At 43.7% G+C, this 13,211-nt stretch overlaps 1 protein-coding gene across 2 annotated transcripts in view; it reads left to right on the forward strand.

Moving 5' to 3' along the window:
- Positions 1-13,211, forward strand: part of tyw1 (tRNA-yW synthesizing protein 1 homolog (S. cerevisiae)) — a 54,423-nt gene that overhangs the window by 29,103 nt on the left and 12,109 nt on the right. Inside the window, exons 14-15 of one of the 2 annotated variants that reach the window (XR_003213794.1) lie at positions 764-1,196; positions 3,365-3,475. Coding sequence is in view for 1 of the 2 variants with exons in the window: in XM_005465021.4 (XP_005465078.1) it covers positions 3,365-3,475 (111 nt within the window). In the remaining variant the exon portion in view is untranslated. Of the gene's footprint in view, positions 1-763; positions 1,197-3,364; positions 3,476-13,211 lie in introns of those variants that run through there. The other variant, XM_005465021.4, reaches the window with a different exon arrangement.

The following is a 13,211-nucleotide window of genomic DNA, read 5'->3' on the forward strand; positions in this document are numbered from 1 at the left end:
TCTGTACCACCAGTTTAACCTGACCACAGCAGGAAAATATGAATGTGCTGTAACTGCACATATGAGATGTACACACACGCGCACACACAATTTTACCCTGTGGCGTATTTACTGATTTCTGCCTGGAATCTCATTATTTTAAATATCGCTCCATTGTCTGATAGTCGGATGAGGCATCAATCAATACAATTATTTCTGAAGTTGTCAGAAATATCTGATATCAGTTTTTCTTGGCTAAGCATTTTCATTTGCATATTGCATATTAGTGATACTAGAGATGACACCTAATGTGCACAATCTGTTTTGTGTAAATGTCAGCAAAAATCTGCAGACCTTGCAATTATGTATGCCGTGCCATTTTTGGGGGCATGAGAATGTTGCATATTGTTTGTTTTTAAGGAGCAATAGTTGGAATTGTAGTGTATATGTGCCTAGGGTTGGCTGTAGCTCAGGAGGTAGAGCAGGTCATCTGCTAGTTGGAAGGTTGATGGTTCAGGACAAAGTACATGAACACACATGTTTATTTAGCATTAGAGGTCATGTGATTCAGTTCAATATGTATGTTGTACCTGTACTTCTGTGTTTGCATACACACATCTGACTGTAATACTACAGCATGTCTGTGTGCAGTGTCCAAAAATAACCTTTCTGTTGCCAACCCCCCTCCCACCCCATTCACCTCCCTGTTCGTAAGTCTTCATTTCATGGTGGGCTCTCTCTCCATCCTCTTGAGCGCTTATCCTTTATGCTCTCTGTTTGACAGCTCTCCTCCTCTCCCCCACTTGGCCTCCCTGCCAGTGCACTTGGGATTGATAGAGTTGTGCCTTCGTGTTGGATTTGGAATAGAGACAGCTTGAAATACCTCACCTCCCTGCTTCCACTGGCCAATTATCCCCTTCCCTATTGGGCTGAAAGGACCTAGTGTTAGAGATAACCTTCGAGTGCAAGAGGAAGATGGAGAGGAAATGAGGGAAAGAGTGCGCTTTCTTTTCTCGATGTTATTTGCTTGAGTCTTTGTACCAACCATTTGTCATATCATCTGTTCTTACATTCTCTTGGCTTTCCTTCCTTCTCTTCCTCTCTGTCATATTGACAACAATTCAGTTTCCACTGAATCTACACCACTGAACTGTGATTCTATATTTCCTGTTTTTACTTACCTGGGAAAAACGACCGACTCATGAGATGAAGATAAGGTATTCTTATCCTTTTATTTCAGTTCAAAGCTGTTTATAATTTTAATATTTAAGCCTGCCCAGTATTGTGTAGGTACCCTTTGCACTGCTGCTCTATTCCACAGAGGCATGGACTTTATAAGACCTCTGAAGGTGTCCTGTGGTTTCAGGCCCCAACATCTTTACAGCAGATGCTTTTGGGTCCTCCATACATGTCGGTAAACTTGTGACCCGCTGTTTTGAAATTGCTCTGAGCAGTCATAACAACCCTGTCAAGGGCCATAACAGTGCGGCCAGATCCTTACCCTTGCCTATATTTCCTGCTTCATTACATCAACGTAAGAGTTGACTGATCACTGATGCCTTATATGAATCTCTTGACAAACTGTCATAAACCTGTGTGTGGCAGGCAGGTTGGGACCCAAATGCAGGACTCTCAGACTTGACTGAACTTAACTGCTTTATTTCTGGAGAATACTAATAACTAAATCCTACTAACTAACTGGCAGTTACTCATGGAAACAAACACTGGAGGCTCTGAACAAGTGGGACACGCAGCAAGAGGGAGAGCGCAACAAGGAAAACAAAGAGACACAGAGGATATATACACATGAGGGGAATCGGGGCAGAGAGGAAACATCTGGGGAACACGACTGGACAATAATCTAACCAACGAGATAAGGGAACAGCACTGAGACGCGACTGACTAAACAGAGTGAGAGCGAGGGACAGAGAGAGAGAATGACACAGAATGTGACATTAATAGATCGACATGATGGGCTACACACTAGGGACACATTGGAGGACACAGCAAGGAGAGACTAAGACAAACTGGACACAAAAGGGAACAAAATTTAAAAAACAAACTAAGAACTAGAAACATTACATAACTCGGAGGCTCTCCAAACTGAACATTAGCATCTCATTAACCTGCAAGAAATGAACAAAAGACTAAGCAAACTCATAAACCTGTATCAAAGACCCAGAAACATGACACAAATGACAATATAAACAAATGCTACTCAACCTGCAAATGCATTTTCCTTGCAAATTTGCCACCATTTAAGGGGAAATAAACAAGCTTTTCAGGGGTATATTGCCAAGAAGCATTGTTACAGCAATCAGTTGTCAGCCAAACACAAATGTCTGCACTTTTCATTCTAATATTTTTAAATAATTTAACTTTGTTCATGTTAATATTTTCATAACACACAGCTCAGTTTAGGGCTACACTCTCCACATTCTTGCTTATTGAATGTACAAAGCCTAGAGTTCTCAATTCTAGAGCTGTGTGGTCTTTTGTGGCAGCTAGAACTGTGTCATTGTCTTCCTTCATCCTTGAAAGGGAAAAAAGTCCTAAAATTTTAAGATGTTTACCCAAAACAACATTTCATTTGTGTAGTGTGCCTCACGGTTGTTTTCTTTTTATACTTCTATCTCCTCTGCGCACATAGCTTATGCTTACTGAAGCCGAACAATTGAAGGTGCTGGCAGCTTTTTATTCATTCCATGCAGTCCACAATTCCCTCCACTATTCACTGACTTACAGTGCTGCTGGAGTCCCAATGTTTTGTGGAGATTTTTCTGTGTTGTATCTGTAGTGCAAAGTATTGAATTTGAAAAAGTGTTACACAGTAAATAATATAACATGCAGCTCTTTTGTAACAGAGGGTTAGCAACTATTTGCTAACTGATTTAGGAGGAAATACGGCAGCTGACATCTGTGAGCAGCTGTGTTGCCTCCAGTGAACAGATGTTGGTGATGACATACTGTCGCTGGAAGTGATTTGAAAAAAAAAAACAAAGTGGTTAAGTTCAAAAGTTTGAAATGACTCATCAGCTTTGTATACCAATGTGTGCCAGAGGAAAATAATGCATGCTTGTCCTTTCTAATTTGAACGAATATTCTATATAATACACAAGTCACAAAGGCAGCTGTGGCTTAGAAGCAGAATTAAAAATGAAGTTTTTCCTTCAGTGTTCGATAATCTATATGTAAGTGTCTTGCAGATATATTGTCGCTTCAGAATCTTTTGAGTAGCACTAAGCACTTAAGTTTATAAGTTCTTACTGATGAAATGTAATCTAAAAGGTTAATACATATGGCATCTCTTTATTGGATATCATAGCTATTCCCACACTTTATGACTCCTTACATCACTCCCAAACATCTGTTTACTCATCCACAGAAACAGAGGACGGTGTACAGACTGACGCTGGTCAAATCCTGGAATGTGGAGGAGATGCAGGCTTACTCAGAGCTCATAGCATTGGGCCAGCCAGACTTCATTGAGGTCAAGGTAGGATTTAACAACATTACGTTATTATCTCAGCATGTATATTCTGTCATTGTGGTGTAGCATGATTGCCTGATTACCTGAAGTGTGTAAAACGTTTGCGCAGTTCCTGTTACTACATATATAGGATAAATTCACTGAACTGGTGGGCTGTGTACCACATTCACTGACCTTATCCTCGGTCATTTGGCGGATGTGGTATTAATAGTGTGGGAGGGAACACCTGGTGGCAATCTGAGCTACAGCTGTCATACTGAAAAATGTGCAAGAGTCTGAGCTCATTATGAAGTGCACCACATCAAGTAGTGTTGGTGATAGAGCCCCATCTTGGATGTCTTTTTCCCGTTCGTGTCAGAAAGACACTAACAGGTAGTCGGAAGGGGCTTTTCTGTCAGTATTTGGCTTAACTTACTCCAAAGAGTTTGTAGATTGCTCTTTTCACCTGTAGTGGTGAAAAGGTTTGGAGAATGCTTAACATTAAACAAGCCCCCTGCCTGACAGGAATGCTTTTGTGGAAGTATGTTGAAAAAAAGTCATTGTCTCAATTGTTAATCTACAACTATAGTACTTCTGACAACACTGACACTATGAATTTAGATTTTTTTTTAATGATAATCAGAGTTTTTGACAGCCCTATGCTCCTATTGTAACTGTTCCACTGAATCTATCTATAATAATATCAATTTTATGGTTTGACTGGGGTAGGCGTCAGCAACCTTCAACATCAAACAAGCTATTTTAGCTCCTCCTACCAAACAATGGGAGAAAGAAAGTGCAGGATTACGGTTAATCCAAATTATAACCTGTGGTCGGAGGTTGCTAACCTCCGGACTGGAGTGTCCAGACATTTTAGTTAGGGGATGTCCCACTGGAAAGTTCTTAATTGTTAGTGTTGCATCATTAAATTGTAATCATTGTGTTCTAGTCCCACAGATTGTGTCTTAAGATCTGTCAACACACGCTTGTAGTGCAGGTTTATTTTATTCCCAATTCTTTTTCTTCCATATTCCCCAAAAAACACAAATCTTATTAAAGCACTATATGCCTTATGATTATTCTGTCATGCAAAGACACCATGAATGTAAATATTCACTTCTTTATTCACATCTTCTAGATACTGTACTGTGATTTCATTATTTCTTTTAGGGTCTGTCAATTATAAAAGTACATACATATAGACATAGACAAATGAGGCAGGTTTAGTGACAAAACACAGGTGACTTGTGCAATTTTAGTTGATTAATTAATTAACTAAATTAATGCTTTCTATATAAAACTAATGTAGAGAGAAAAGAGAAATATAACACTATAAACAGTTCTTTTCTTTTAATTAAAAAAAATGTTTCTGTCTGGCATTTGCTGCATCTTGTAGTTTATATTCCTTATAATAGTAAGCCAGCAGAAACACTATGTCAAACGGAGATTTTAAAAAAAGTAAACCAAAGTTGAGTATTACTTGTGTTGCATTCTACTCTAACTTGAGTGTGGAGGTGTAATCTGATTGGTCTGAAGTGATCTGCTCTACTTCTTTCCTTATCCATTTACACATAAATGACACATCATCATGACACATCTTACATGTGCACCATTACTTGTCCCTTATCTTCAGTGTCCTGATATGAAGGCAGAAGAAGAGGTGCGAGGTTTCCAAAGTCAAAATTAATATTCACCGTCTGTCTGCACAGAGCCCCACATGGCAATGCTTCCACACATCTTCTCATTCATAATCCAGAGTACAGTTTAGGAGTCCAACCACGACACAGTGTCCACTGGGATCTCACTGCTCACAGTTATTGTAGCTATTACTTTCTTTAACCTTCATTCACGCAGGCTAGGTTTACTGAAGTGAATGGGGTTTTTTTAGTACTAGGCTGCCCACAATTACACCGAATCACATCTGGGAGCTGGGTTGTACAAGCACAGTGTTATCTATCAGCCAGCCAAGAGCATTTGAGGGTTAAAAGTCTTAATCAAGAGCATCGTTAAAGGAGGTTAAAGATGAGGGTTTGTCTTCTGTGTGTTTTCAGAAAATGAAATCCCTAGGTTTTGTTTGTTAGTTCATTCCATCCATCCATCCATCCATCTTCATCCGCTTTATCCGAGGCCGGGTCGCGGGGGCAGCAGCCTAAGCAGAGAAGCCCAGACCTCCCTCTCCCCAGCCACCTCCTCCAGCTTATCCGGGGGAACACCAAGGCGTTCCCAGGCCAGCCGAGAGATATCTCTCCAGCGTGTCCTGGGTCTGCCCCGGGGCCTCCTCCCGGTGGGACATGCCCGGAACACCTCACCCAGGAGGCGCCCAGGAGGCATCCTTGTCAGATGCCCGAACCACCTCAACTGGCTCCTTTCGATGTGGAGGAGCAGCGGCTCTACTCTGAGCCCCTCCCGGATGGCCGAACTTCTCACCCTATCTCTAAGGGAGAGGCCAGCCACCCTTCGGAGGAAGCTCATTTCTGCCGCTTGTATCCGCGATCTCGTTCTTTCGGTCACTACCCACAGCTCGTGGCCATAGGTGAGGGTAGGGACGTAGATCGACCGGTAAATTGAGAGCTTCGCTTTTACACTCAGCTCCCTCTTCACCACGACGGACCGGTGCAGCGTCCGCATCACTGCAGCCGCAGCACCAATCCGTCTGTCGATCTCCGGCTCCCTTCTCCCATCACTCGCGAACAAGACCCCGAGATACTTGAACTCCTCCACTTGGGGCAGGAACTCATCCCCGACCCGGAGTGGGCACTCCACCCTTTTCCGGCTGAGAACCATGGCCTCAGATTTGGAGGTGCTGATCCTCATTCCCACTGCTTCACACTCGGCTGCGAACCGTTCCAGTGCGAGCTGGAGGCCTTCACCTGATGAAGCCAACAGAACCACATCATCCGCAAAAAGCAGAGATGAGATTCTTAGGCCACCGAAGCGAAAGCCCTCCGCCACTTGGCTGCGCCTAGAAATCCTGTCCATAAAAATTATGAACAGAACCGGTGACAAAGGGCAGCCCTGGCGGAGCCCATCACCCACCGGGAACGAGTCCGACTTATTGCCGGCAATGCGAACCAAACTCTTGCAACGGTTGTATAGGGATCGAATGGCCCGTAGCAATGGGCCAGACACCCCATACTCCCGCAACACCTCCCACAGGACACCCCGAGGGACACGGTCGAATGCCTTCTCCAAGTCCACAAAACACATGTAGACTGGTTGGGCAAACTCCCATGCACCCTCAAGTATCCTTGAGAGGATAAAGAGCTGGTCCAGTGTTCCGCGACCCGGACGAAAACCGCATTGTTCCTCCTGTATCCGAGGTTCGACTAGCGGACGAACTCTCCTTTCCAGCACCCTGGCATAGACTTTCCCAGGGAGGCTGAGGAGTGTGATCCCCCTGTAGTTGGAACACACCCTCCGGTCTCCCTTCTTAAAGATGGGGACCACCACCCCGGTCTGCCAGTCCAGGGGTACTGCCCCTGATCTCCACGTAACATTGTAGAGGCGTGTCAACCAGGACAGTACTACAACGTCCAGAGCCTTCAGGAACTCGGGGCGGACCTCATCAACACCAGGGACTCTGCCACCAAGGAGTTGTTTAACTGCCTCAGTGACCTCGCCCCCGGAAATTGGCGGGTCATTCCCCTCATCCCCAGACTCTGCTTCCTCCTCGGAAGACGTGTCAGTGGGATTATGGAGGTCCTCGAAGTATTCCTTCCATCGCCTGACAATTTTCTCAGTCGACGTAAGCAGCGCTCCGCCAGCACTATACACAGTGCAGGTAGAGCACCGCTTTCCCCTCCTGAGACGCCTGACGGTTTGCCAGAATCTCTTCGAGGCAGTCCGAAAGTCTTTTTCCATGGCCTCTCCGAACTCCTCCCACACCCGAGTTTTTGCTTCAGCCACTGCCCGAGCCGCATTCTGCTTGGCCTGTCGATACCTGTCGGCTGCCTCCGGAGTCCCACAGGCTAACCAAGCCCGATAGGACTCCTTCTTCAGCCTGGTGGCTCCCTTCACCTCTGGTGTCCACCATTTGGTTCGGGGATTACCACCACGGCAGGCACCAACCACCTTGCGGCCGCAGCTCAATGCAGCAGCTTCGGCGATGGAGACGCTGAACATGGTCCATTCGGACTCAATGTCCCCAGTCTCCCTCAGAATGCTGTTGAAGCTCTGCCGGAGGTGTGCGTTGAAGATCTCGCGGACTGGGGCCTCTGCTAGACGTTCCCAGCACACCCTCACTACGCGTTTAGGTGCACTGGGTCTGTCCAGCGTCCTCCCCCGCCACCTGATCCAACTCACCACCAGGTGGTGATCAGTTGACAGCTCAGCCCCTCTCTTTACCCGAGTGTCCAGAACATATGGTCGCAGGTCTGGTGATACGATTACAAAATCGATCATCGACCTGCGGCCTAGAGCGTCCTGGTGCCACGTGCACTTATGGACACTCTTATGTTCGAACAAGGTGTTCGTTATGGCCAAACTGTGATTTGCACAGAAGTCCAATAACAAAACACCGCTCGGATTCAGATCAGGGAGGCCGTTCCTCCCGATCACGCCCCTCCAGGTCTCGCTGTCGTTACCCACGTGAGCATTGAAGTCTCCCAGCAGGACAACAGAGTCTCCAGATGGGGCACCTTCCAGTACCCCCCCAGGGACTCTAAGAAGGCTGGGTACTCTGAACTGCCACTCGGCGCATAAGTGCAGATGACAGTCAGGACCCGTTCCCCGACCCTAAGGCGCAGGGAACAAACCCTCTCATCCACCGGGAAAAACCCCAACGTACCGGCAACAAGCCGAGGGGATATTAGAATACCCACCCCAGCCCGCCGCCTCTCACCAGGGGCAACTCCAGACTGAGACAGAGTCCAGCCCCTCTCCAGGAGACTGGTTCCAGAGCCCAAGCCATGCGTAGAGGTGAGCCCGACTATATCTAGCCGGTACCTCTCAACCTCACGCACTAACTCAGGCTCCTTCCCCACCAGAGAGGTGACATTCCATGTCCCTATTGCCAGTCTTGGCAGCCGGGGATCAGTCCGCCAGGGCCTCCGCTCCTGGCCGCCGCCCAGCACACAATGCACCCGACCCCTATGGCGCCTCCTGCGGGTGGTGGGCCTGCGGGAGGATGGGCCCATGTCTCCTCTTCGGGCTGTGCCCGGCCAGGCCCCATGGACTAAGGCCCAGCCACCAGACGCTCGCCCTCGGGCACCCTCCCCGGGCCTGGCTCCAGGGCGGGGCCCCGGTAACCCTATCCCGGGCAGGGTAAACTGTTCCCTCGATATTCTCTTCATAAGGGTCTTCTGAATCGCTCTTTGTCTGGTCCCTCACCCAGGACCAATTTGCCATGGGAGACCCTACCAGGGGGCAAAAGCCCCCAGACAACATTGCCCCTGGGATCCCTGGGACACACAAACCCCTCCACCACGATAAGGTAGCGATTCCCTTTGCATTATATAGATTTAGTGGCAATTTTAATCTAAGTTACAAAGCGGAAATTTATTTATTTTAAATCTCTTCTTCTGCCCACCTGCATTAACTCCATGCTCACTGTTGCTCACACTTTGCAAACTCACTTGGGTTCAGAACAGTTTTTGTGATTGTTAGTCACAAAAGTTACACACCATCTAACAATACATTTCAATGTGGTACATGATAGATATAGCTTAGATAAATAACATTTACAATCTTTGCATTAAATAGTTCTTCTATCAGAAAGATTTGCCCTGTTAACTATATGTCCCTGCTCTAGACTATAGTTTGCTGTATTCTGCTCCTGCTTACTGAGGTGTTCTGTAGCCCACCATAGCATATTTGAGCAGACTGGTGACACTTAAAAAGACCGTAGAAATGTGCCTGTTTTGCTATCTCGGTTCACATTCTTGACTTCTGCAAACTCCACAGAGAGAAAGTGAGATGACGCTTTGCAGAACTCAGCAGCAATCATCTCCTCTCCCCATTCATGTTCTGCTCTTCTGATGTTGCATCATGCTGCTGAATGTGCGAAGAAAAAAAAAAAAGTTACACACACAACAGAATTTGTTATAAGCAATCTATGCAGGGCCACAAGTAAGACTGTTGTTGACCTGAGCAGTCTTTTCATTTTGCTGTTCACACCAGACATTGTAGCACTGTCTGGATGTCATGTCATTAGTTCAAACATGTTAGTATATAAAAGGCACAAGAGCACTCTACATTTTCATTTTAAATGTCTTTAGCCGTGATCTTTTATGGAACTTTAAAGCACATATTGTTTCAAATTTTTGTAAGTAAGTACATAGCAAAATCAGTCACTGTAGTTCTACTGTTTCTTTTATCATTTCCAAATACGACATGTGTCCTTTCATGGTAAATCAACTTTTTTCTGTATTTAGATGACAGGTTGGGAAGACAAAACTTCTTCTCTCAGGTTCTGGCACAGAACTTGGCAGGATAAGCTGTCTTTCACCTAAACCGAACCTTTTAGAGCTTGCTTTTTGTGTCTTTAGCTACATTCTATTGCAGTAAGTTGCCATATGGAAATGGTCAACAGGTTAAAAATCATTTCTAAACATGTCTTGCTCTGAGCTTATTATCTGACTCTTTTAGAAACTGGCTGCATGACAAGGATTGGTTAAGAGCATTAATGTCAGGCTTGTCAAGCGTTTCCAAAGGAGCTTGGAAAAATTAATTACCATAACATTGGGAGACTTTAGTCTTGTAAAGAATACTTGATGTCTCAAGTATGACATGCATCTTTGGCACTTAGACTTTTTTAAATATAGTCTTTTACAGAGCTGCTGGGGATTAGCAGGGTTGGGCATATGTACTAGAGTTACCTGTCTAGATACTCGCACGTTAAGCCATAGAAGTATTCCAATTTATACTTTATAGTGAGTTGTAGTTGTTTGTTACCAATTCATCCTCTTACCTGATCTTTATCTCTACTATGTAAAGTTGTGTAGTGACATACCTTTATAGCTTTCTTTGTAGGTGCTGTAGAAGAAAAAGGACGTAATTTGTCATGTGTGCAAAAATTCAACCGCCTGTGTGGTAATTAATGGATCCCCATCTGTATCTCCCCCAGTTCTTTCATGTACATCGTACCAAGTTTGCTTTGCTTGCTGTGTTTTATTGCTCTCAAGTAATCGGTGCTGTGCTTCAAGCAAGTCTTTGCTACATGATCCGAGTTTATGATGTGCTCCTTTTTCAATCCAAGTTCTCTACTGAGACAATTTATTATTGACGTTCTCTCACAGGACTCTGTATTGACCCAACAATACGTGCCATTTTATTATACTGAAGAGGTGGAACACTAACAAGACAGCGGGGAGCATTGTAGCGGAGAGGAAACCACCAAATATGGGACACAGACCTTTTAAAGACCTTCAAATATTTTTGGCTTGTCTTTTCTTATATCCCTTTCTTTAATGAAGGCAAACTACAAACCCACATTAACAGTTTTGCCTGTGCTCTGGAGTGTATGAAAACGTCGGCCAATAAAAGACCACACCCTCTGGTACAGGAGACTAACAGCGATGTCGCATCCAAAGACCTTGAAATGTCCATAAAAGTCAGTACTGTAGTGATGAGTTACACTCGGTTGCGCTTATCTCAACTTGGAAGCTAGCATTTGAAGTGACTAGCAGTTGGAGTGATACCACTGATATACTGTATGTGGTAAATGCATTAGGGCTTTAATTAAAATGTGATGCATGACAAGCAAACCGCTTTGTCTTGACGGACTTGCGACCATCACATACACACCTGTGCTGTAAATGATACAACTTGCTGTTTCCTTGTCATCAGTGTATCTGCACAGTGATTACTGTAAAGTACAAAGGTACATAAAGACAAAACTAATTTGAAAACACAGATGACTTTGTCTCTGACAAATTATTAAGGATATTTTACACAATTCTCCATTATTAATCATATTTAAGCAATATTTTTAGTAATATATTGGAAATTCATAATTTCTACAACACTAATTTTGGCTTACTTTCTCACAAATACAGCCACATTTATGTGGTAGCGGGGACAGCGGTACTTTATTGCTTTATTCAATGCCCACATTTGCCCTAGCATTTGTCCAATGTTCAGTTATACATATGTAATTATATATCTATCTGTCTTTATACAATTTTGGTCTCTCAAAGTCTGACCTTCAGATCACTGAAAATCACAGTGAAATCTCTGCCTCATCTTGACAGTTAATAATTAAAGCTGTCTCTCTTGCACAGGTCACTCTCAGGGTGAACTCTCCTTCATGTTATAAAGGCTTTTGTGTCTTTTCTTCCTTAATTATCTTTCTCTGTCACCCTCTTATCTCTCTGTCCTCCTCTTCCCCTGTTTTCACAATGAAGAGTATATTGTCCCTTACTGAACAGATAAACCTTTCTGGCTAATGGCAGCTCTGGGCAAGCTATCAACTTCAGCATCATGGGCCCAGTAATTAGTACATCCCAGGATGGGATTAATGACAGTATGATAGAGCGAATTCCTTTGTCATCATATCGCTAGCTCTCAAATTGGCTTTCACTGCTGACCGATGGGGTTGCTTGGGCCTGTGAATGGCTTTAGTAGTTATAATAATCTTAACTTGTACTTTTTTTCTTTAGATTTGCAGTACTTTCCAACAGTCTTAAGCCACCCCTCATTTCTTTATATTTTGGTAGGAAAATTGGGAAAGAGTTGCACTGATTTACTGAAACACATGCAGACATGGAAATATTATGTCTGCATGTACTATACCAAATACTATTAAAATAATAGTATTTGGTATGACCACCTTTATTCTTCAAGACCGAACTCTCTTTTTCTTTTGTCCTCTACTTGTCCAGTTTCCTCATTTTATCTTTAAGGACACACTGCACAACATGCCAAGTTTTTGCCTAATAGGTTTTTGGAAATCCCCTTGTTTGAGCAAAAAATACAATTTTACTATCAAACTAAATTATCTTTGGTATTTTTTGTATTTTAAATTGGTTCTTTCCCAAGTTGTCTGTTATCTGTAGACACAATACTAGTTAACCCTTGAGTTAGTGCCATTCTTTACTCTTGAATAAATTCATAGGTGAGTGATAAATGGCTTAACAAACATGCTTCAGTCTAAATGTCTTAAAGTCCCAAGGTCTGTGGATAGGCTAAAGACAAAATGCTAGGTTTAAGAGGTTTTTTTTTTAGAGATTACAGGTAGCAGACTAGGAACATAAAGTAGATGTAAAATAGAAGTGGGAAAATTTATGACATTGTTACCATAGTTATGATCAGAAACATCTGGACACCTGAATAAAATGAACTTAATTACCTTCCCAGTGGTATATTACAACAATTTTGTTTCAACAGTTGTTAAAAATGAGCCTTCAGAACAGCCTCAGTGTTCATTGTGTCTGTATGTGTGTATAGCATCCATTAATTAAGATGAATTGTGGCTCTTTAAGAATGATGAATTGCATGCATATGTGCATGTCCACCATCACCAGCAACGAGACCTTTATTACTGACCCACTAATAACTAGTTTGTCATCTTATGTGGCACAACACATTCTGCCTGTACAGTTTACCATCCTCTGTCCAATTGCCCAGTGCCTAATTTATCATCTTAGTAGTATCAATACCATTTACCTGCCACAGTCTCTCAGTTGGTCTGAAAGGAAACGGATTATTGAGAGCAAAAGAGACACAGAAAGAGAAGATCCAGGCCAGAATGTAAGCGTACTGAGATAAATGTGGTGGAAAGCGCACAGGGATATGTTGCACAGTGTGAGTGAGGCCTCAATGACCA

This window comes from Oreochromis niloticus, linkage group LG14 (assembly GCF_001858045.2).
Source record: "Oreochromis niloticus isolate F11D_XX linkage group LG14, O_niloticus_UMD_NMBU, whole genome shotgun sequence".
In the NCBI taxonomy this organism is placed as follows: domain Eukaryota; kingdom Metazoa; phylum Chordata; class Actinopteri; order Cichliformes; family Cichlidae; genus Oreochromis; species Oreochromis niloticus.